The sequence below is a fragment of the Hippopotamus amphibius genome, chromosome 3, assembly GCF_030028045.1.
Source record: "Hippopotamus amphibius kiboko isolate mHipAmp2 chromosome 3, mHipAmp2.hap2, whole genome shotgun sequence".
Lineage (NCBI taxonomy): Eukaryota > Metazoa > Chordata > Mammalia > Artiodactyla > Hippopotamidae > Hippopotamus > Hippopotamus amphibius.
In genome coordinates, this window is record NC_080188.1 from 49,946,798 (window position 1) to 49,970,071 (window position 23,274).

General features: G+C 34.4%; 1 protein-coding gene across 4 annotated transcripts in view; it reads left to right on the plus strand.

Annotated features, from left to right (window-relative positions):
* BMP2K (BMP2 inducible kinase) overlaps window positions 1-23,274 on the plus strand; it is a 115,979-nt gene that overhangs the window by 49,779 nt on the left and 42,926 nt on the right. For all 4 annotated transcript variants that reach the window (XR_009052532.1, XM_057726106.1, XM_057726107.1 and 1 more), the window contains 6 exons: window positions 1,444-1,562; window positions 8,116-8,221; window positions 11,486-11,628; window positions 14,040-14,161; window positions 16,296-16,377; window positions 19,980-20,112. Coding sequence is in view for 3 of the 4 variants with exons in the window: in XM_057726106.1 (XP_057582089.1) it covers window positions 1,444-1,562; window positions 8,116-8,221; window positions 11,486-11,628; window positions 14,040-14,161; window positions 16,296-16,377; window positions 19,980-20,112 (705 nt within the window). In the remaining variant the exon portion in view is untranslated. The remainder of the gene's footprint in view (window positions 1-1,443; window positions 1,563-8,115; window positions 8,222-11,485; window positions 11,629-14,039; window positions 14,162-16,295; window positions 16,378-19,979; window positions 20,113-23,274) is intronic.

Consider the following 23,274-nt stretch of genomic DNA (forward strand, 5'->3'; position numbering starts at 1 on the left):
ATTTGAGCAGTTTAAGTAGTACTTTATCTGTGTTACTAATTTGTTAATGTTTGCATTTGAAATTAATGCTAAATGAACATCTTTTAAAGAAATGCTCTGCATTGTTAGAGCATTTACATAAAGTACCTTTCCCAAACATCATCTTTTTGTCTTCTGGTAACTGCCTTGTGAGGTGGTTGATTTGATTTCTCCTATATTAATATACATGGAAATCCAAATCTATAAGGCGGGAGTTGTATGGTTTCTTGTACCTGCAGTTGGAGGATGTGGAAACTCTGGAATGACTCTGTACTGATTCTGGACGGTCATCCTAGGAGCTTTTTTCCCCTATTGTTTATCCGTAATGGTTTACTTTTCCTTTGAGCACTTTGCACTGAACTGAAGTGCTAGTGCATTATCATTACTGGGCTTGCTGTGTTAGAAGGACTAACAAATTGATAGAAGTGACATACCATTTTTTTTTGTTTTAAAATAATAATTAAGCTATAAAATATCCTATGCCAAAATGAGTTTTAAAAACTTAAGTTGGAAATCTTTGCTTAAATGTGACAGAAGTAATTGTTCTTTAGAATACCTGGTTGTGTTTTAGATATGATACTTTTTTAGGTACAGTGAACAGACTGTGGCATAAATAATGAGGACATTTATCATCTCACATGAGAGTTCAGGAAGGCTTGTCTAGTTCAGTAGCTGAGTTGTGTCAGTGTTCTGGGTCATTTTCTCTCTGATTCTTTTTTCCTTCACGACCACATATGGCTGCCATAAGTCTAAACGTTGTGTTTTTATATAATAAAATCGAAAAGCTGGAAGGAAGAACAGAGCCTTCTACATAGAGCTCGTCCCCCTGCACCCTGGGTGGAAAATCTTTCCTGCAACCTTCAGCAGACTTTCCCTTGTGTCCCATTAGCCAAAATCGGTTACATATTCAATCCTAAATCAGTTGCTGACAAGAGGAAATGAGATTCCCATTATTGTCTTAGAACAGTGTTGGTTCATCCCCTGGAACTGGAGGAGGGACCCACCCATCTGATCCCGTTGATGTCTCATATTAAATCACATAAGTGTTTTGTCATCATGGGGAGGGGGAGGCTGATGGATAGGTAATCTCTAGTATATGTCAAACTATAGTGATACAGTTGTAACATTTTCCACATCCTATATAAGGAATATTTCCATTCAAATGATATTTTAATATTTTAACCTTTAAAAGAGAGGCATGTAATTTGAGAAACATATTGTCCTGTATATGCTACTTCATGACTGGCATAGGAAGCCAATGTTTTGACTGATAATTTAGTACAATATATTAGTTGCTTACTGTTCTTATTTTTGTCTTGTGTACAATCAGCTTATTTCCCTCTGACATTAAGCTCCTCAGTGCTGTAATGTGATTTTAGCGGTAGTTTCAAATTCTTTTTATTTAATTGGTACTTGTTCTTCTAGGTGGATTCTCGACGGTTTTCCTGGTGCGGACTCATGGTGGACTCCGCTATGCGTTGAAGCGAATGTATGTCAATAATGTGACGGACCTCAACATTTGTAGAAGGGAAATTACAATTATGGTAAGTTAAAGAGTAATTCCATTTGAAAAATTTCGTGTATTTTTTTTTTCAATTTTGCAACATAAGATTAATCAGCTTTTTGGCAAGCTGCTTATTGGCTTGTGCACATCTAGAAAACCTTTGAAGTTTACTCTTTATAGCCATATTTAGGGCTAAATACAGCCAACTCCTACCTCTCCTCCCTTCTCTATTGTAGGTCAACAGGCAAGCTTTCTCTGCTTTCTTTTTTCCTTTTTAAAATAAAGTTAAATTATGGAATATTTTGAGAATAGAAAAGCTTAGAGAATTAGTGAACACCAATTTACCCCCTGCCCAGCTTAAGAAGTAAAGATGCAGATGTAGAGAACCGACTTGAGGACACCCGGTACGGGGGCAGGGGGTGTGGATACGAAGGGGAAGCTGGGATGAAGTGAGAGAGTAGCATTGACATATACATGCTACCAAATGTAAAGTAGATAGCTAGTGGGAAGCTGCTGCATAAAACAGGGAGATCAACTCGAGGATGGGTGAGGACACAGAGGGGTGGGATAGAGCGGGTGGGAGGGAGTCGTGGGAGAGAGGAGATATGGGGATGTATGTATAAATACAGCTGATTCACTTTGTTGTACAGCAAAAACTGGCACAACAGTGTAAAGCAATTATATTCCAAGAAAGAGCTTAAAAAAAAAAAGTTTGCACATACAATTGAAGCCTTCTGTGTATTCCTCTCCAACGTTATCCTTATAATGTTATCCTCATCCAAAAAGAAACCCCTGTCCTGAATTTGGTGCTTACCATTCCCATGGGTATTTAATACATTCACTGTATGTGAAAAGACAACAGTTAGTTTTGCTTTTCATTTTTAAAATCATGCTGTAAAGTTGATTTCTGTGTGTGTGTGTGTGTGTACTCTGTAGCATATGGTAAGGTACAGTTCAGCATGGAAAAAATTCTTTTTAAATATCAGGAAAAGTGAAAAATATTTTAATAGGCCATTAAAGGAGATTTCAGTTACTCAGTTAATTTAGAATAAACATTTCGAGAAAATTACAGAATAAAAATTTCCTTTTTTCCTGGAGTTGCTTATTGTCAGTGCTCTGGATGGTTTCTTATTCTTGTTCTCCCCTCCTCCCCCTCCTCTCCTTCTGTTCTCTTCCTCTTCCTTCTCCTCATCCACTGTTTAGCAAGTATATTTGATAATATGCATATTTAACAGCTAATATGTATATTTAACATTTTACTTTTATTGAGGCAAAATTCACATAATATTACATTTTATAATTCATATTTTAAAGTGAACAATTCAGTGCTATTTAGTACAAAGTGTTGTGCACAGATTGCCTTTACCTTGTTCTCAAACCTTTTCATTACTCCAGAAGGAAACCCCTGTGAAGCGGTTGCTCCCCATTCCATTCTTGTTCCAGGCCCTGGCAGCCACCCATTTATGTTATATCTCTGTGGATTTACTTATTCTGTATTTCATATACATGGAATCATGCAATATGTGTGACCTTTTGTGTCTGGCTTCTTAGTATATTTTTTAAGGTTCATCCACATTTTAGCACTCATCAGCACTTCATTCCTTTTTATGACCAAATAATATTCCATTATATATACTATACATATATATCAAAATTTGTTTACCTAATCATCTTGATAAACTTTAAAAAAAAATTATGGATGGACATTTTGGCTATTGTGTGTAGTGTTACTATGAATATATGTATATATGTATTTATTTTCAGTTCTGTTGGGTGTGTATCTAAGAGTGGAATTGCTGGGTCATATGGTAATTCCATGTTTAAATTTTTAAGGAATCATTAAACTTTTTCACAGCAGTTGAACCATTTTATATTCGTACCAGCAGTGTTAGGAGGGTTGTAGTTTTTCCACTTCCTTGTAAACACGTGTTACTGTCCATCCTCCCCAATTGCTAAGAGGGAGATTTTCTTATTTTGTATCAACATCTTTATCAACACACATATTTTGATCCTTTTGTTTGAAGATAGGCACATTTATACAATATGATTTATCTGAATTCTGCTTTTATAGTCTCTATCCCTTAGCTAGACTAGAGTTGATTAGCCTCTGAGACTTGCTTTTTTTCAGATAAGGCTATTAGTCAAAAGGGTGAAAAGATTTACTCTGAGATAATAGGGAGTCTTAGACTAAATTTTCTAACTTGAGCCCAGATACATTACTATTGTACCATAATTCTTCCTTTCAATAGAATTTGTATAATTTTGAGATATATAAAATATAGTTGTCATCAGCCTCAGCAACACTCAGATCCTATGCTTTTAAACAAGATGTTTTGGGGAGATGAGCACTTGTCTTCCAACTGTTTTTTGATGACTAAACTTTCATTATTTATGTTTGTTTATGAATTATTCACATGTTTAGCTGCCATTAGCTAATATCTCAAATTATATTACATAGTTAAAACTAGGTTTATTTTAATGATAATGGATGTAAATTTTTTTTTTTTTTAATTTTTTCATCTTTTTCTTTTTTTTTTTTTATTGAAGTATAGTTGATTTACAGTGTTGTCTTAGTTTCAGGTATACAGCACAGTGATTCAGTTATACATACATATATGTGTATATTCTTTTTCAGATTCTTTTCCCTTATAGGTTATTAGAAAATATTGAATATAGTTCCCTGTGCTATACAGTAAGTCCTTGTTGGTTATTTACTTTATATATACTAGTGTATATATTAATGTCAACCTCCTAATTTATCCACCACTCCCCCTTTCCCTTTTGGTAACCGTAAGTTTGTGGGTTTTTGTTTTTTTTTATTTTTTGAGCTCTTTATTGGAATATAATTGCTTTACACTGTTGTGCCAGTTTTTGCTGTACAACAAAGTGAATCAGCTGTATTTATACATACATCCCCGTATCCCCTCTCTCCCGCGACTCCCTCCCTCCCACCCCATCCCACCCCTCTAAGTCCTCACCTATCCTCAAGTTGATCTCCCTGTTTTAATGCAGCAGCTTCCCACTAGTTATCTATTTTACATTTGGTAGTGTATATATGTCAATGCTACTCTCTAACTTCGTCCCAGCTTCCCCTTCACCCTCCACCCCGTGTCCTTAAGTCCGTTCATCTTTACTGAAGTATCGTTGCTTTACAATATTATTAGTTTCTTCTGTACAACACAGTGAATCAGCTATATGTATACATATATCCCCATATCCCCTCCCTCTGGAGCCTCTCTCCCACCCTCCCTACCCCACCTTTCTAGGTCGTCACAAAGCATCAAACTGATCTCCTTGTGCTCTGTAGCATCTTCCCACTAGCTATCTATGTTACATTTGGTAGTGTACATATGTCAGTGCTACTCTCTCACTACGTCCCAGCTTCTCCTTACCCCTGTGTCCTCAAGTCTGTTCTCTACATCTGCATCTCTATTATCTCTATTCTTGCCCTGATACTAGGTTCATTAGTACCATTTTTCTAGATTCTATATTTATATACGTTAACATATGGTATTTGTTTTTCTCTTTCTGATTTACTTCACTCTGTATGACAGACTCTAAGTCCATCCACCTCACTACGGATAACTCAACTTCATTCCTTTTTATGGCTGAGTAATATTCCATTGTATATATGTGCCACATCTTCTTTATCCATTCATCTGTCGATGGACACTTAGGTTGCTTCCATGTCCTGGCTATTGTAAATAATGCTGCAGTGAACATTGTGGTACATGTATCTTTTTGAATTATGGTTTTCTCCAGGTATATGCCTACTAGTGGGATTGCTGGGTCATATGATAATTCTATTTTTAGTTTTTTAAGGAACCTCCATACTGTTCTCCATAGTGGCTGTATTAATTTACATTCCCACCAACAGTGCAGGAGGGTTCCCTTTTCTCTACACCCTCGCCAGCATTTATTGTTTCTAGATTTTTTTGTTGATGGCCTTTTTGACCAGTGTGAGGTGATACCTCATTGTGGTTTTGATTTGCATTTCTCTAATGATTAGTGATGTTGAACATCTTTTCATGTGTTTGTTGGCAATCTGTATGTCTTCCTTGGAGAAATGTCTATTTAGGTCTCTGTCCATTTTTTGATTGGGTTTGTTTTTTTTTAATATTGAGCTGCATGAACTGCTTGCGTATTTTGTGGATTAATCCTTTGTCAGTTGCTTCATTTACAAATATTTTCTCCCATTCTGAGGGTTGTCTTTTTCTCTTGTTTATGGTTTCCTTTGCTGTGCAAAAGCTTTTGTTTCATTAGGTCCTATTTGTTTATTTTTGTTTTTATTTCCATTATCCTTGGTGGGTCAGGAAGGATCTTGCTGTGGTTTATGTCATAGAGTGTTCTGCCTATGTTTTCCTCTATGAGTTTTATAGTGTCTGGTCTTACACTTAGGTCTTTAATCCGTTTTGAGTTTATTTTTGTGTGTGGTGTTAGATAGTGTTCTAATTTCATTCTTTTACGTATAGCTGTCTAATTTTCCCAGCACCACTTATTGAAGAGGCTGTCTTTTTCTCCATTGTTCTTGCCTCCTTTGTCATAAATTAGGTGACCATATGTGTGTGAGCTTTCTATCCTGTTCCACTGATCTATATTTCTGTTTTTGTGCCAGTACCATACTGTCTTGATTACTGTAGCTTTGTAGAATAGTCTGAAGTTGGGGAACCTGATTCCTCCAGCTCTGTTTTTATTTCTCAAGATTGCTTTGGCTATTTGGGGTCTTTTGTGTTTTCATGCAAATTGTAAAATTTTTTGTTCTGATTCTGTGAAGAATGCCTTTGGTAATTTGATAGGGATTCATTGAATGTGTAGATTACTTTGGGTGGTATAGTCATTTCACAATATTGATTCTTCCAGTCCAAGAACATGGTATATTTCTGCATCTGTTTGTGTCACCTTTGATTTCTTTCATCACTGTTTTATAGTTTTCTGAGTACAAGTCTTTTGTATCCTTAGGTAGGTTTATGCCTAGGTATTCTATTTTATTTTATTTTTTTTTGTTGTGATGGTAAATGGGATTTTTAAAAAATTTCTCTTTATGATTTTTCATTGTTAATGTATAGGAATGCAAGAAATTTCTGTGCATTAATTTTGTATCCTGTAACTTTTCCAGATTCATTGATAGCTCTACTAGTTTTTTGGTGGCATCTTTAGGATTTTCTGTGTATAGTGTTGTATTGTCTATAAACAGTGACAGTTTTACTTTTTTCCCAATTCATATTCTTTTTATTTCTTTTTCTTTTCTGAACCAGGTCCAGGACCCCAGCAGGCTCCCTGGGCCTGAGTTGGTGGGGGAAATGCTGGGTGCTTCCCCCAGTCCTCTGATCTCAGAGGATCCCTCTTCGTTGGCCTCTCTTCTTTCCTTCTCCCTCCCTCCTCTGCCTCTAGGACCCATGTGGCTGGAAGGGGCATCTGAAGGGGGCACCATAAAGCAGAAGATCATACATGGAAGCCCAACAGGCTTCCCAGGGCTGACTGGGCAAGGGAAATGCCTACGGCTCTTCCCCAGATCTCCTAGTCCCAGAAGGTCCCTGGTACTCCTCTCTTCTTCTTACCCCCTCCTCCCTCCCTCCCACACCCCTAGGACCCACACTGTTGGAGGGGGCCCCAGAGAATGAAGGACCAAGCCTGGGAGTCCAGCAGGCTTCCTGGGGCTTGAGTGGGCAGAGGAAACGTCCTCCCACCTACCCTGGTCCTCCAGTCTCAGAAGGTACCCCCACCAGTCCACCTCTCCACCTCTTCTCTCCGTCCTAGACCCCTAGGACCCAGGCGGCCCAGAGGGGACCTTGGAGGGCGGAGGTCCTGGTGGGGTAGCCCAGCAGGCTTCCTGGTCTGGAAGCCCAGCAGGCCTCCTGGCTGATTGGGCACGGGATACCTAGACGTGCTCCCCCTTGATCCTCCAAGACCCCAAGGGTCCCTCTAGGTGGGAACCTCCCCCCTTCCCCAGCCACCCCTCAGGGGCACTGGTCCTGTCTAGCTTCTACTTCTCCTCCCCCCTGACCTCCCCCCCATCCTACCTGGTCGCTCAGGGGTTCCTCTGGTCTCCTTGGGCCTCAGGGTCCTCCACTAGTGTCTGGCAGCTGGCCTAGTTGTGGGGAGACATGCACTCTGTGTCCTCCCATGTCGCCATCTTGATTCTGCCCCCGCCCCGTAAATTATTTTAAACAGTATTCTTGATAAGAGTTTTTTATTTTACTGACAGACCTTATTTAGATCATTATGATTTTTAACCTTATTATATGTTGATTATCTTGTACTAGGAGCAAATGTGTCAGATTAGCCATTTTCTTCTTATTTTCTTGTAATGTTAGTATTATCTTTAATTTATGGTTTCTTTACAGAAATCCTTTTTAGCTACTTGTTTAATTTTTTAGGTTATTTAGTTAAATGCACATGCATTCATAAACTCACTCAACAAGGTGGATATAAATTGTAATACTTTACGGAAATATGTCAGATTCCATACTTATACCTAAATCTTACTTTTTGAAATTCTCTGAATATATTAATTTAGACTTCAAATCATTGTTTATGACAGATCTTTAAAATGTATGTTTTCCAGTTTTTAAAATTTTGTTTATTTTTTACAGAAAGAGCTGTCTGGTCACAAAAATATTGTGGGTTATTTGGATTGTGCTGTTAATTCAATCAGTGATAATGTATGGGAAGTGCTTATCTTAATGGAATATTGTCGAGGTAAGTATTTTCTGCAGTTGTTTTACCTAAAAAAATTTGCCCATGAAATGGATTACTAGGTGTCTTGGTTCCTTCCAGGGCAGCTGTCTTCTGATTCTGGACACTCATTATAATTTCAGCTTTAATTATTTGTCTAATTAAGGAATGCTGTTAAAAAATATTTGGAAACTAGTCATAGTTGTTGCAATGATGATATAAGCATATGTAAATGGACAATTAGAAAAATGCTGTTGGGTTTAAAACAGGAAATTGAAGCAGGTAAAGAGCAGTCACCTTTCCTGTTCCCTATACATTTCTTTTATAATGCAACCAAGAAGAACATACTGTGTCCATATTAGTGTTGTAAGATTTTTTTCCAGCTTGATACCATGTTATCTTTGAACATATTAAATGTATTAAATTTAAAGGATGCATTTTGATCCATAATTTTTATAAACTTATGTGGTCTTTTGTAAACATCAGAAGATAGAAAACCACATTTTATTTGGATCTAATGTGTTTTCAAAGAAATATTTACTTGTATAGTATGCCTTAAGAATTATAATAATTTTTAAAATCCCTGGAACTTTTTTCTGTGACTTTAATATGTGTGATGGGGGGCATTTGATCCATTTCCTGCAAACTTGCTCCCCCCACCCCGGTCAGACTGTATCTGACAATTTGCGTTCTAGGGAAACATGGTTTATGTTTAGGTTCTCTTAAGACAGTTATGATTGTTAATTATGGTGCCAGGAACTCTTGTCACTTCCTGAAGGTTGGAGGAGAGAGGAGAATGGTGATGATAATGGGGAAGATGTGGTTTCATTTACTCCAGTATTGTAAGAAGGGAAGGACAGAGGAAAATGAAGGGAATCAATATTGTAATCTCCATTTCCATATATAATGTAAAAAATTAGATATTTTCTTGGTTGTTCCTCCTTATTTATAATCTCATTTTCTCTACTATAAAGCACTGTGATCTCTTTAAGGAGGCTACTGATTTTCTTTACCCTACTTTCCGAATTCTGGTATTTAAGGTGCTAATTTAGCTGGCTTAGAGTTGACTAATAGCCCTTGGCTACTTGTAACTTTTTAAAAATATCTGAATTGAGCATAATCATAACCCTGGATGGGTTTAATTAATTGTTATCCAGAAGACATTTTAAAAGGGGAACCACATGAACTTCAGTTTTTAGGGAAGTATTTGGGGGCCTAGTGGTGCAGTCTATTGCAGATAAAGTTTAATTATCTTGTTAAAAAAAGTCATATCAAAATTTAAATAGAATGGTATGGCATTTTAAATTAAATGGTTTAATAAGTGTAGTTTCAGAGACATGAAGATTGTTGAGGCTAGAAAAATTTTGACTTTTTAAATTTTAATGATGAAATTGGGCAGAGTATAAAAGTATTTGTTTAGGAGATGATACCTGTTTGAAAAATTTGTAAAGATTTGGGAGTTACATGCATCTTATTTTAAAAGACCTTCAGTATGTATTGTTTGCTTTCTGAATCTGATTTTTAAATTTTTTATTAAAATAATTTTACTTTAATTTTCAGAAGACTCTGATTTTGAATAATGAAATTTCATTTGTTTTCCTACATTTGAAATGAAGCTCAAATAGAGCTTTTAGCTTTTTCTAGGGACTGGATTTTGTGATTCAAGGCTTCTATCCCAAAGATCTCTGAAAGGAAGAAAGACGATTGACTTTTGTTTAAAATTTATTCTACTGATTACAACATTGAAAGTTTGGAAGAGGAAGAATGAGTTCAAGGTTATGATTTCTTTAGCTGTGAAATGATATTTCGAGAATGTGAATGAACATCAGTAAAACACTTTTCTTACTGTTTAATTTTTGGATAAAATGAGTCAGGACATCTGACAAATAATAGAATGGAGGAAATTGCCCCCTAGTCAGGTGCCTCAATCTTATATGAAACACTTTGTACAAATTACAACCAAATAGACCTGTGTTTTCTGAAAGTTGAGGATTGACAGACAAAATTAATGTCCCCCCCACTTTAAAGTTCTAAGATAAAACCAGCTATTTCAGAAAATACATGGGAATGCAGTTTAGGCAGTAGTAATAGAAGGAACAGGTGTGTGTGCACCTTCTTACAGATTACAAAGTAGCAGACATTCATTTATTTGAACTTGTTGCAGGGAAGTTTCAACTTAACATAAGCTTGCCTTTTTAAATTTCCACACTTGATTTCTGTTAGAATGTCTTCTGAATGAATCATGTATTTACTTGTATTCTTAAAACATAATGATAGTAAACTTTCTCTTCGTAGTTAAGAATTGTCATTCTTAGTTATTGTAGTGCATCATAATATTTAATAATCCTCTCAGGGCTCATTGTTGTGGCTATTTGATTTTAGTAAGTTACTGTGCCTACTATCTCTTAACTGGTTTAGAGCATTAGCCCTTAACCCATCTCTCTTTTTCCACTTTTGTGATTGCTCCATCCCCCAACCAAGGAGATCTTTAAAAGGTCATATCAGGAAGTTTCCTTGGTTCTCAAGATAAAATCTAAAATTTCTATTTGTCTTGTCAGTATCATCTTACTTGACTCTCTTCTCTGCTTTCTAGACCATACCCACATTAGTTCTCTTTAAGTTATTCAAATCATTAAGCTCTTTCCCAAACTACAGGCCTTTGTACGTGCTGCTCGCTGTCACTAGCATGTTCTCCCAAATCTCTGCCAGGTTAATTCCTAATTAACCTTCAGTCTCAACATAAATATTACTTCCGTAGACAGGCCTTCTCTGGCATCCTCTTCTCCCCATCCTCCTTCACTAATTTAAATTTGGGTTTTTCTCGTATTATCCTTATTGTACATAATTATGATAATTATTTGTATGATTGTTTACTATTTATCTGTGCCTTTAGACTATAAATTCCGTGATAACAGACTTATTTTTGTTCACCACTGTTCATCCCCAAAACTAGCACAGTGTTGAATAACTGTTTCTTCACATCTGTGATGCCATCAATTACAAGGTGCACCCGGAGTTTGGAGATGTTAAAATGTTAAAATATGGTCACTAGCATTAGCAGAACATTACTTATTTCAAGATGTTCTCACTTCAGAGATGTGAAATGTGAAAAAAAAAAGTATGTCATTGAATCAACACAATATGGTATAATGAGCATCCTTACATGAAAATTATGAAAAAAGCCAATTCGCCATTACCTGAGATGATAAAAACATTTCTTAATTTCTTTGTTTGTGGTAGTTTTCATTTATTAAAAATATGTCTTCTCAAAATTACTCTTTTGATTAGCTGGGCAGGTAGTGAATCAGATGAATAAGAAGCTGCAGATAGGTTTTACAGAACCAGAAGTGTTACAGATATTCTGTGATACCTGTGAAGCTGTTGCAAGGTTGCATCAGTGTAAGACTCCAATAATTCACCGGGATTTGAAGGTACGAACTTTAGTCTACTTATGGATTATTACCTTTTAAATTTTGGAGTTAAAATTTTTTGGACTGTGTTCATCTAAACCAGTTTTTATTATCAGCACTGAGATTAGTCTCTCTGTCCCCTGCTGCATTTCCTGACGCCATGTAAAGGCTATAGAATTGAAATTGCGCTTTTCGTGACCCTGAGGGTTCCAGCATGGCTGTAGAGGTAGATTTTGTGCTCCCTACTCTGCTTCTGGTTTACAGCGCAGGCTTCTTTAAAAGGTTTCATACAGACAAAAATATGAACATCACTGACGTGGATTGGATGTCCCTCCACACTATTCTTCCTAGTTTGGCACGCCTTCTGTTTCTTATAATTCATTTTAAGCATCAGAGTGTTTTCCAGAGATATTGGAGATGACTGTAAATGGGTCTCTTTACTCATTTATTTGTAATTTACCATAGTTTTAGGTAATTTACTATAATTTGGTGATGATTATCACTTTAAGGTCACTTTGTCTTACATTTTTGTGGAATCTGACGTCTTGTATATGGTACCCACTTGTTAAATTGGAAAAAGTACCCAAAGGGGATTGAACATTCCTGGCATCATATTGTTTGAGTTACCATTACACATATCATTTAGAAGCATAAGTGTCTTCTTTGATACCTACAAACACTGAGATTACAAAAATTCCTCTTCCTGAGATGCTTTATGCCCAGATATCCCATGGCTAATCTTTCTCCCACTTCAGGTTTGCTCAGATTCACTTTCTCAGTGAGGCCTATCCTTGCACCACCTTATTTATAATTACAACCTAACCTTTCCATTCTCTACTTGTTCCACCTTTTATTATTACTTGTCACTTTCTCAGATACTATATAGTTTGCTTATGTATTATGCCTGTTTATTTTCTGTCCTCTCCCACGAGAATGAAAGCTCCCTGTGGGCAGAGATTTTTCTTTTTTGTAGTGATGTATCCAAGCATTTAGAACAGTGCCTGGCACATAGCAGGGTCTCAATAAATATTTAATGAAAGAATGAATTTCAGTTATGACTTATACAAAATTTATGAAAAGTGATAATAAAGTGCTCCTTAAGATACAAGAGAATAGAAGTTGTCACTTAGAATATAGGTTGTTAAGCATGAAAGCGTCATCTAGAGAAACCTATGCTAAAAGGATACAAGTCAAGGCCAAGATTAAAATGCTTGACTGCAGACCTCTGTTCCTTAATTTGGATAACCAATATAGTTCATTTCAGTTCTCTTGAATATGCAACTTTTACATTTTCTTTAATATTGATCTGATTTTTTTGTGCTGTTTTAGCTCATTAACTTTTTAAATGTGAAGTTGATGTTTTCAGCTGAGTCTTGATTTTAAAACAAAAAAGACATTGAACTGCATAATTTTGTATAGACCATGTTTCATGTACTTAGTTCTTTTTACATGTGTAAATTTATGCAATCCTGTGTTTGTTTTAAGTAGATTTTGTTTTTTAAAGTAGATTTCTTGTATAAATCTGTATTTTGTGCAAATATTGAATATTTTTAAAAGTAGACGAAAATGAAATACAGAAGAAAAATTGTAAAGAGACTATAATGTGAGTATTTTGGTAGAGTGGAGAGAAACTGAATTATTCATTCAAAACTGTATCATAAAAATAATAAATATTGTGCAAAAACGTTAATAATAACATCATTTATTGCACGCTTACCTTATTTCAGTCACTGTTGTAAGCTCTTTACATGTTTTAATTCTTTCAGTTTTTACAACAATCCCATGTAATAGATATTATTTTCCCCATTTTATAGATGAGGAAACTAAAGCACAAGAGTGGTTAAGCAAATTGTCCAAGGGTACATATGCTAATAAGTAGCACAGTTGGGCTGTGAACCCACAATCTCCTGTTCTAGAAAATGTGCATGTAATTTTACTTAAGTTACTACAACTCTGATCTTTAAGTTAAGGCATAAAGTCTAATCTGTGTTTTCCAATTTAGTATTTTAGATAAAAATGGAATTAGTAGTCAATCAGAGGTAGAATTGTAATGGTTTTTGTTACCTTTTTATAGATAAGCTGAAATGTCAGAAAAGGAGGAAAATGGAGGTGTAGTATAGACTCTGACTGCTACTAGTTCTTCTCTTCCATAGAAGCAGTTTTTGAGAGGACTTAGGGTTTCTTGGCCTTTGCAAAAATCATCCTAGGATGGGAGAAGCACTTCTCTGTTCTTCGTGAGCGAAGCAATAGATAAAGTATATTTTTGTTCTGAATTATTTGTCCTTTCTCACAATTTGACATATCTTCGCGTGTGCACACTCCCTCTCTCTCTCAGATATATATGTATCAGTGTTTATTGTGTAAAAACATTATTGTAAAAAGATAATTTTCACCTTGAAAATACTACTAATTATTACTTTTCTTTTCTGAAGGTAGAAAATATTTTGTTAAATGATGGTGGAAACTATGTACTTTGTGACTTTGGCAGCGCCACAAATAAATTTCTTAATCCTCAGAAAGATGGAGTTAATATAGTAGAAGAAGAAATTAAAAAGTAAGTGTTATCTTTATTACACTTTGACTCAAGGGAATTTTAGTTGACTTGAGTCTCTGACCAGCTCTGCTAATATAAATTTTAGGTATTCCATTAATAGGTTTCTTTAAGATATTTCTGTGCTATAGACATTGATTAGTTTGTCTCATCTAGTTCAATAGAAAATACATTTTACTATGGAAACAAAATTTTCATCTACATTGTAAGCAAATTTATCAAGAAATATGTTAACTAAGCTATCGTAATTAGTGGAACCATTAAAGGGAGTTTGAAGTTATTGTTGAGTTCAGTTAAACATCTTTGTTTTTATCGATAGTGAGGATTTGTGCCTGTTAGGAAAATATTAAATTATTTGAAAACATTTAAACTTTTACTTCATATTTAATATTGAGAAAATTGACCTATTAACGCATTGAAAACTATGTGGAGAATTTGTTACTTTATAATATTGTATTGGAAAACTCTCTGGTAGAAATATAACTCATATCTGCCTTATGTTTTCTTAATCTTGTACTTTGTAGAGTACTGTTATAAGGAACTTTCCCTGACTTCTCTGTTTTCTAGTTTTATAAAATAGTACTGTTTGTAAAACTTAGATTATCTTAATAAAATGTTACAGAATGCAGGAATATCTGTCAGAATAGGAATTTCTAAGTAGCTGCCTTTTCTAAGTTGCTTTTCTTCACTTCCTTACAAATTCTCAATTGTTTAAGGCTACCTAGGAGCTTTCGTTTGAACTCCAGCATAGATTTTGAGATGGCTCAAGTAGAGTTGATCTTACTCTGGACGATTCGTATAAAACTATGGCTTTCTAGATTTATGTATTTCTACTCAGAAAGCAGCCTATGGTGATTATATTAGATTCCATACAAACTCTTTAGTAAACATATAAATGTCCTGAAGAAACCAGAACAGTGAATTATTGAATTGGCTTCTTGTGGATATATGTATATATATATAGAATTTAAAAGGTTATTGGATTGTGTTGTATAATGACTGCTGCAGGATTCTGCTCAAGCATCTTTGACTTGCTGGAAGTTTCATTTCTTGCTGTTAAGATCTGAAGAACAGTAGAATTGTAGCAGAATTGTACGCTAGTGTTGAACATAAGCTCATGGGTTCTTGTGCTCTGTGGCTCAGTTGAGGAGTTAATGGTCTAACCATTTATTCAGTTAACAGGTCATTATTCAGGGCCTACAGTGTAGTGGACACTGTTGTTGGTGCTACATCATAGCAGTGAACAACAACAACAACAACAAAAGTCCTGTCCTCATGTAGTTTGTATTCTGGTTTCTCAGATCACTCCTCTGTAGTAGTATCATCAGAATGTATCACCCAGTCAGCATAAATTGGAAAAAGTAAGGTGATAGAATATTGAGCTTTAAGATACTTCATGTAAAATAAAACGTATAAACACTGAAAATGAATCTTAAATTATGCCATAATATAGGAATTCCTTTGATATTCTAATAATTCTTGCCATGAAATTGAGCACTACTTTATTCTATTCATAATGGATTTGCAGTTTTTATACTGGTAAATATTTATTCACAATATCTATTTAACTCCAGATTGCTTGTGCTGACAGTCAGTTTTAGAACTGTACTTAATTAGTATAATTAATAATTACTTATGGCAACGAAGTTACTTTTAAAACAACAATTATAAAAACAAATCTAAAGGAGATTTATTATCGTGTGTAAGGAATTATGTTAGAGTCCATAAAAACAAGCTGCTTAATAAACATATAAATTAATTTTTTGAGAGGGTGGAAGCTTTACTTTTAAATTAATAGACTAAAATATTTTGATAAAGATATTTTTATAGTCAAATTGTATTATTTCATATAAGAGATTCAAGGAAAACTACATTTCCAATACATTGTCTTTATTTAAAAGTCTTCTATTAAAATTGTTTTTATCATTATAGATGCAGTTGCACTTGTTGAATAAAAATGTGTATAGATGCTTTGTATTGTTTAAACCTTGATGGACTTTTAATGAGCTTTTAAAATAGTATTATTTCTTTATAATGTTATTGAACCTAAAAGTTTTTTGTAGTAATTTATGTAGAAACAATGTAGTATCTGTCTTTTTTTTTATATCTCCACTCCATTTTACTTATTTACTGCCAGGTATACAACTCTGTCATACAGAGCCCCTGAAATGATCAACCTTTATGGAGGGAAACCTATCACCACCAAGGCTGATATCTGGGTAAGGCCAAGAAAGGCTGACATTTTCACTAACCAAATTAACAATTAAATCTGATTATTTTCCCCCTGTCCTCCACAAGGTATTTCCTAATAAGTAGAAGAGAGTGGTGGACAGTAAAGCTTCTTCTTCAGAAGAAAAATATTAGCACATATTATCTTCTTGATCCTGAAATGGAAAGCTTAGGTATAAAAAAGCAAATAAAGGATTTCCATATAATGCAACTTTTACCACAGTATTTTTTAGAATTTAAATTATATATGATTGTTAACATTTTTTTGATTTGAGTACAATTTTGGTTGATCACAGTATGGAAAAGCTAATTTTCTGGAGTATTTTAGGATCTTTTTAGTGGAAATTAACATAAGTAAAACTTTTAAAAAATTATAAACATACATTGACTAACCTATATTTTGAGGTTCTTTATCATTTAGCATCTATATCTGGATTGAATTATTGAGATATCTCACGGTTCCATAGATTCGAACTTTATGTTAGAATGCCCACACCTCTTTAGAACTTATTTCATAAGTAAAGTATGTTTTGGCTATATTTAATAAACTAGCAGGAAACTCTATTTTAAATGTGAATTCATTTAAATTTAACAGCTATTTAGTTATATCTACCACTAGTGGCCATATTAGGGATGGAGGAAAAATATTCCTTTGGAAGCAGTTCTAGAGTTTATAAGAAAAATCATGTTTATTTTGTTTTAAGACATAATGTTTAGAAAGTAATCAGGTGTAACGTGTGAACTCAAATTAGTATCTTCTTGGTGCTCCTCTCCTGGCCTTCTCTTATAGGGGTTGGGATACCAAATATTCTTGCAAGGTAATAAAGAGTATCTACAATATCTTTTCCTCTGTCTACATAACATATACTTTTTCACCAGTGGTTCTTAAATCTTGTGATAGTTGAACTTTTAACCGTATACATAATTTAATCAAACCATGAATAGGTTTGATTTAATTTTTTACTGCTTATAGGTCACCAGCTTGTATGACTCAAATTTCGTTTGCTCTTCTCAGCATTAACATATGACTCATTAAATGGCTTATAGTAAATGGGTTGCAGGATACTGTAGAAAGCAAATTCAGTTGGATCTTAATTTATAAAATGAAGGTATTAGAGGAGGTGATTGTGAAAGTCTTTTCTGGCCTCATTTTGTGACATATTGAAATCCACATTACCTAAAATCGTATTTCAACAGTAGGGGAAACAGCAGACATTATAGCTTGACTACTGTTTTGAAATCATCTGGGGTTGATTTAAAAAAAAAACTGTCTGAGAATATGATTGTTACCCAGTATCTTAACAAAAAAGAGGGAATCTTTTTGTTCATTTTTCACCAGACTTTTAGTATGCGTGCCAGGCAGCACACTAAATTGTTAGTGATAAGTTTAAAATTTATACCATTTACAGATTAGTATATGGGGCAATATTTCTATTATGGATAACTGGGTATAGCTGTGCGATGACAAATAGATACTCAAAGATAAAAAAGAAGCCAGAAAAATAATCAGAAAACAATCTATGTTTATATGCTTGACAGAGTTTTAATTTCCATGATGCCATTTTTATGCTTGTCTTAGCTCAGATGAAATGCTACAACATTTTAGGTGTGAATTCAAGAATATCCAGAAAAAAAATATTGCTGATTCAGAGAGTTATGATATTGAGGTTAAACTATTCATTTAGCATATGTATTTTAGGAAAAAACATTTTTTTTTTTTTGCTTTGAAGTTTTCATTGTAGGTTATTTTTATCCTGAGAACTAGGATGCTCATTTATTGACCAGTAGGAAATTCAGTGAGAGTTGCTTCACATTACCTTTTAATGAGGAAAATGGAAGATGGTGATACTCAGCCTTCAAAATGAGGTTATTCGTTCCCTCCTGTTTCTTGAGTAGTTCTCTTTGTATCAGATGGTTAAAGACGGAAATGCCTTTGGTGTGAAAAAAATTAGGACACCTCATTGTGCTCACGCTCTGTGAAGCAGAGTATTTTAGATTTATGTTTTTTAAGTACACTGGCATTGCTATCTAAAATTGTTATCTGGGAACTCCCACAACATTTACTCTAATAAAAGATACATTGCTAAAGGTTTGATTGACAAGATAGAACTGGCTAAAATGCAGATCTTGTTTGCCTATCATCTGGGCAGAAGAAAGGTGTAATTTAATGCAGATATTACACCATTAATAGTATTTTCTTTTACTGCTGTTAAGGAAGCCTTATGCTCAATTTGCTGCATAAAAGCTGAAAATATCTTCTTAATATAAAAAAAGCATTGTAAACTTTTTTAAAGGCACATTGAACTGGTTATTTCTATTCAGAATCTTTATAGTTTGGTTAGATATATAGTAAATAACCTAGTAATGTTTTTGAACTAATATATTGACATTTCTAGAGTCTTTAAACATTTTTCATTGGAAGACTGTTATAATATTGAAAATGATGTGTTGTCAGTTAATATTGTTGAACTCAGAAAGATATTTCTGTATATTGTGGTCTTCATAGTAGTTATAAAACTCGTGTATTTGTTAATTGGGTTTGCTAAGTTGCTGTGTAGAGAAAATCCAACAAAGAAAAGCTGATTTGCTAATTTTTAGATAGGCCAAATTTCAATTATTGCAGATGTAATTGTATAGTAACTATTGGATAATTTTATACAATCAATTTAAAATTAGAATCACCCATCTAATTCTAAAATTAGAATCACTCATAAGGCTTGTAGGTGACACTTCTTGTGACAGCATAATGATTTCTTGAGCAGAAAACCACATTTTATTACTGAGTCTCAGGTTTGAGCTGTTGGCAGTTTAGCTAAAAATCTCCTGTGCTGCTTTTCCAGACGCAATTTGTGTTTTAGGGTGTTTGGTCTTCATTGTCAGCAAGTAGATTATTGTGATGTCTGTGCATCCATGCAAGTGAAGCAGATAGAGCCCTTCCTTTTTGAATTTTATGTAAATTACCCAGGTACAAATCTGACTAGTATAATGTAGAATTAAAATTGTAGGATTATATATAGAAGTAAAGAACTAATTTTTACATTATGAAATAATGACGTGCTCAGTGAAAATCAGGGAATAATATTGATGGTTGTCTGATAAGTTTAACTGTGCTGGTTAACTCGTGTTTGGAATCCCAGGATTTTAAAACACATTTTATAATGAATTTAAAAAAAAATTCTGCTAGGAGGAGCCTTGTACTTACTTTGTTGGTTGTTATATGCTAGTTATGTACTAAATATATGTTTTCCTTGTGAAAGAAATAAAAGTAATTTTTCTCCCAAAGGTAACCAAGCCAATTCTAATTTTAGTTATATCATTCATGATCTGGAGTTCCATGTTAGCATTAATTCAGCCAACTAGCCACAGATGTGATAGAAAAATGTGGGAATGATACAGTTAAATGTCTTTTCAAAAATTAAGTGCATTAATTTAAGTTGTAATTTGTGAAAAGATTAATCCAGTATAGAAACTTCAGGCTTTTGTTTTTTTAGTAACATACTTAGTTTTTGGTTTGTGGCTACTTTTTTTTTTTGGTCTTGTGGTTAAGTTGATAATTGAGCTCTGATGATATTCATGCTTCTTTGTTTTACAGGCCCTGGGATGTTTACTGTATAAACTTTGTTTCTTCACTCTTCCTTTTGGTGAGAGTCAGGTTGCTATCTGTGATGGCAGCTTCACCATCCCAGACAATTCTCGTTACTCCCATAACATACATTGCTTAATAAGTAAGTACTTGGAAAAATTATGAAAAAAATTATAAGATACTGTACTTAGGGCCTGCTATTTCTGTTCCTTTACCTAAACCTAGTCTTTTAATTTCATGTATTATAATTTTGTGAAACTATAGTCAAGAAATACATTTAAAAAATGTTTATAAGACTTTTATAGGAGTGAAAGCAGACTAATTAGTGATTAGTACATGGATGTTTTTAAGCTCTAGATAAGGTTTTATAGAACATTGAGATTATGTAATTAAGGAAACTGGAATTTCTGGAAAAACTTACAGCATAACATTTAATTATTCAATCTTTGTACTTTTGAAATACAAATATCCAGATCTGTCGCTTCTTTAGACCAAAGTATTGCCCATCTTAGTAGTTTATTTGGCCAGCCTTTTTAATATTCATTCCTTATTACAAAATTAGAAAGCAACCTAAGTGTATAGCAGAAGGAGTAATCCTGTGGGCCTTTGAATCCGAAAGAATACCTCAGTTTTCCTTACAGCCTCTTTTAAGGGTTTTTTCTTTTTGATAGATACTGTGATTTAATTTTTTATATATGCATATGGTATAATTTCTGAAAAAGATGATTTGGGGGAGGGGGAGGTTCATCAGATATTAAACATATTAGGAAGTTGCGGTATTTAAACAGCACTGCTCTGCACTGTTTTAATTAAAGTGTTTCTAGCGTTTCTACTCTGTTTTCTCCATTTTAAATATCTCCTGTCATAGCCTTCAGCCACTGAGATCAGTGCAGAAGAAAAGAGGGTCAATGAAAATATATTTGAGGTTTTGTATGATGAAGATGGCAGTTCAACTCGGGAAAAACAGATGGAAATACAAAACTTTATTGTCCACTTGTGGATGAAAAATCAGAGTGGATCTCTACCTCAAACATTATGCTAAAATTTCAGATAAATCAAAGACTTAAATGTAAAAAATAAAACATAAGTGTGCTTTAAGAAAATAGGTCTGAATTTATTTGTAACACTGGAATAGGTAATCTATAAACTAGGCTTTTAATCTCAGGAAATAGAAAAGATGAATCCATTGAGATATAAATTTAAACCATTAAAAGTTCCCGCAAACCATGAAGCCAAGCAGAGTCCGATGATAAAGTGGAAAAAAATATTTGTTACACATTTGACAGTTGGCTAACTTTTGTAATTTGTGAGGCTCATGTAACTCAAAAAGAAAAGGGCAAACACTGCAAGAGAAAAATTATCAAAAGAAAATGGAGCATAAAAGGATGTCTAGCTTCACTTTGCAAACTTATTTAAAGCGTAATCTTTTTGTTTCTTTAATTTGGATTTGCTCATACATGTTGGAAAGTAGAGAATTATGTCAGTTGAACACAAAAATTACATTGCTTCATGTGGAATGTTTTTCCTAGGCAAGGGGAACCAGAGTAGGGGTGGGGGATATGGTGTTATAACTTGCAGGGGAAAGGAGGTAGCCCTAAGCTGGGCGGCTGCACTGCCAGTATGAAGACTTTCCACTCTGACTAGAGAACGTTAAATATGCGTACTTGTACCTGAGGTTTTCTTCCCAGAGAGCTCTACCTCTCAGCTTTTGTGTGACTCTTTACTAACAGATGGTCCCCTGAATAGCATCCCTGCTGGCTTGGAACTGCATTTTTATCTTTATTGGTTGAGAACCTCTTAGTCTTGTTTTGACATGTTTTTATGTCCTCGTGGCAGCTTTCAGCCAGGTTAAGCTACCTGCCTGGTCAGTCCAGATTACCTTCCCAGGTACCAATTAATGTTTTTGTCAGTGTTCTGGTGACAGAGCTGTATAGGTTTTCAGTGGTTCATCCCAGCTCTCTTTTCCTATTAGCCCTGTTATTTTTAGGCTGCCATTTTGCAGAATGTGAATTTTTTAAAGAGCAAGCATACTTTTAGTGTATTTGAATAAACATCAAACCCGTAAAGCTTCCCTGTCTCATCCTGCTGCTTTCTTCCTTTGTTGTCTAAACGTTAGGGCATTAAGAACATGAAAAAAAAACTCATTATCTGGAATCCAGCTCAAAAAATAGATTGAGGCATTTACTTTGGCTGTTGAGTGTTCTGGTTAATTGAAGTTTAACCTTTGGGCTTCCTAGGTGGCGCAGTGGTTGAGAATCCGCCTGCCAATGCAGAGGACACGGGTTCGATCCCTGCTCCAGAAAGATCCCACATGCCACGGAGCAACTAAGCCCGTGTGCCAAAAAAAAAAAAAAAAGAAATTGAAGTTTAACCTTTTCTTGAAGCCCTTGTAAATCATTGTATCCGTGACACTGTTTTGTTGTTAAGGATGATGTTTTAATCACAATTGGACTGAAGATTTTATTGAGAATCTTGCAGTGTCTTAGAAACTCAGTATTCTTGTTGGACAATACTGTGTAAGAGAATAGACAGTGTGTACCCTGATTCATTATTTAATTTGCTTATAGTGATGAGGTCTTATTTTCTTGCGTTAGGTTTGTGTGTTTTCCTTCTCCTATGTATGTGTGTGTGAGGCTATGTGTTTGTGTATAATGGGAAGGTAGAAAAGCCAAACACTGCAGATAATTTTAGGATCTAATTGAACTCTAGTTCATTGATGCTTTACTGGGCATCATATGCTTGCTTTGTTAGTCAATAAATGTACAGATTTTATTGTTAGTATAAAATGTTAGTGTGTATTCAACATGCATTAATTTCTTTGAACTGATTCTGAGAGCTAGGCAGAAATAAGAAAACAAGGTTGAATAAAAGAAAAGCATTCAAGTAAATGTTGGTATTTTATCTCCTGTCAAAGGGCTTTTGTGGACTTTACTTTTTAAATTGTCTTGAGTAGTAAAAGCTTAACAAAGTAGAGATTTTTAAAAACTTGAACATGCTTATCTATAATATAATGGTTTTTAGAAAACTTTTAGATTCTTTGCAATTACATTCTTTTCATTTTCCACATGTGACCTTGCCTGTTTTTCACCATCCTTTTGAGATTTCTCTGTCTGCTTTACAATAAATTGGTGATTTACATTGCTTTCAAGTAAATTCTACCTTCAGAAAACCAGAAACCACCTAGCTATACGCATAGTTTTTGGAAGGCAGCTATGCTCACCACTATACCACTAACGCTACACATATACTCATAGTTTTTGAAAGTGAAGCTTTTTATTGCCAATTGTCTATTCATACAGTGTAG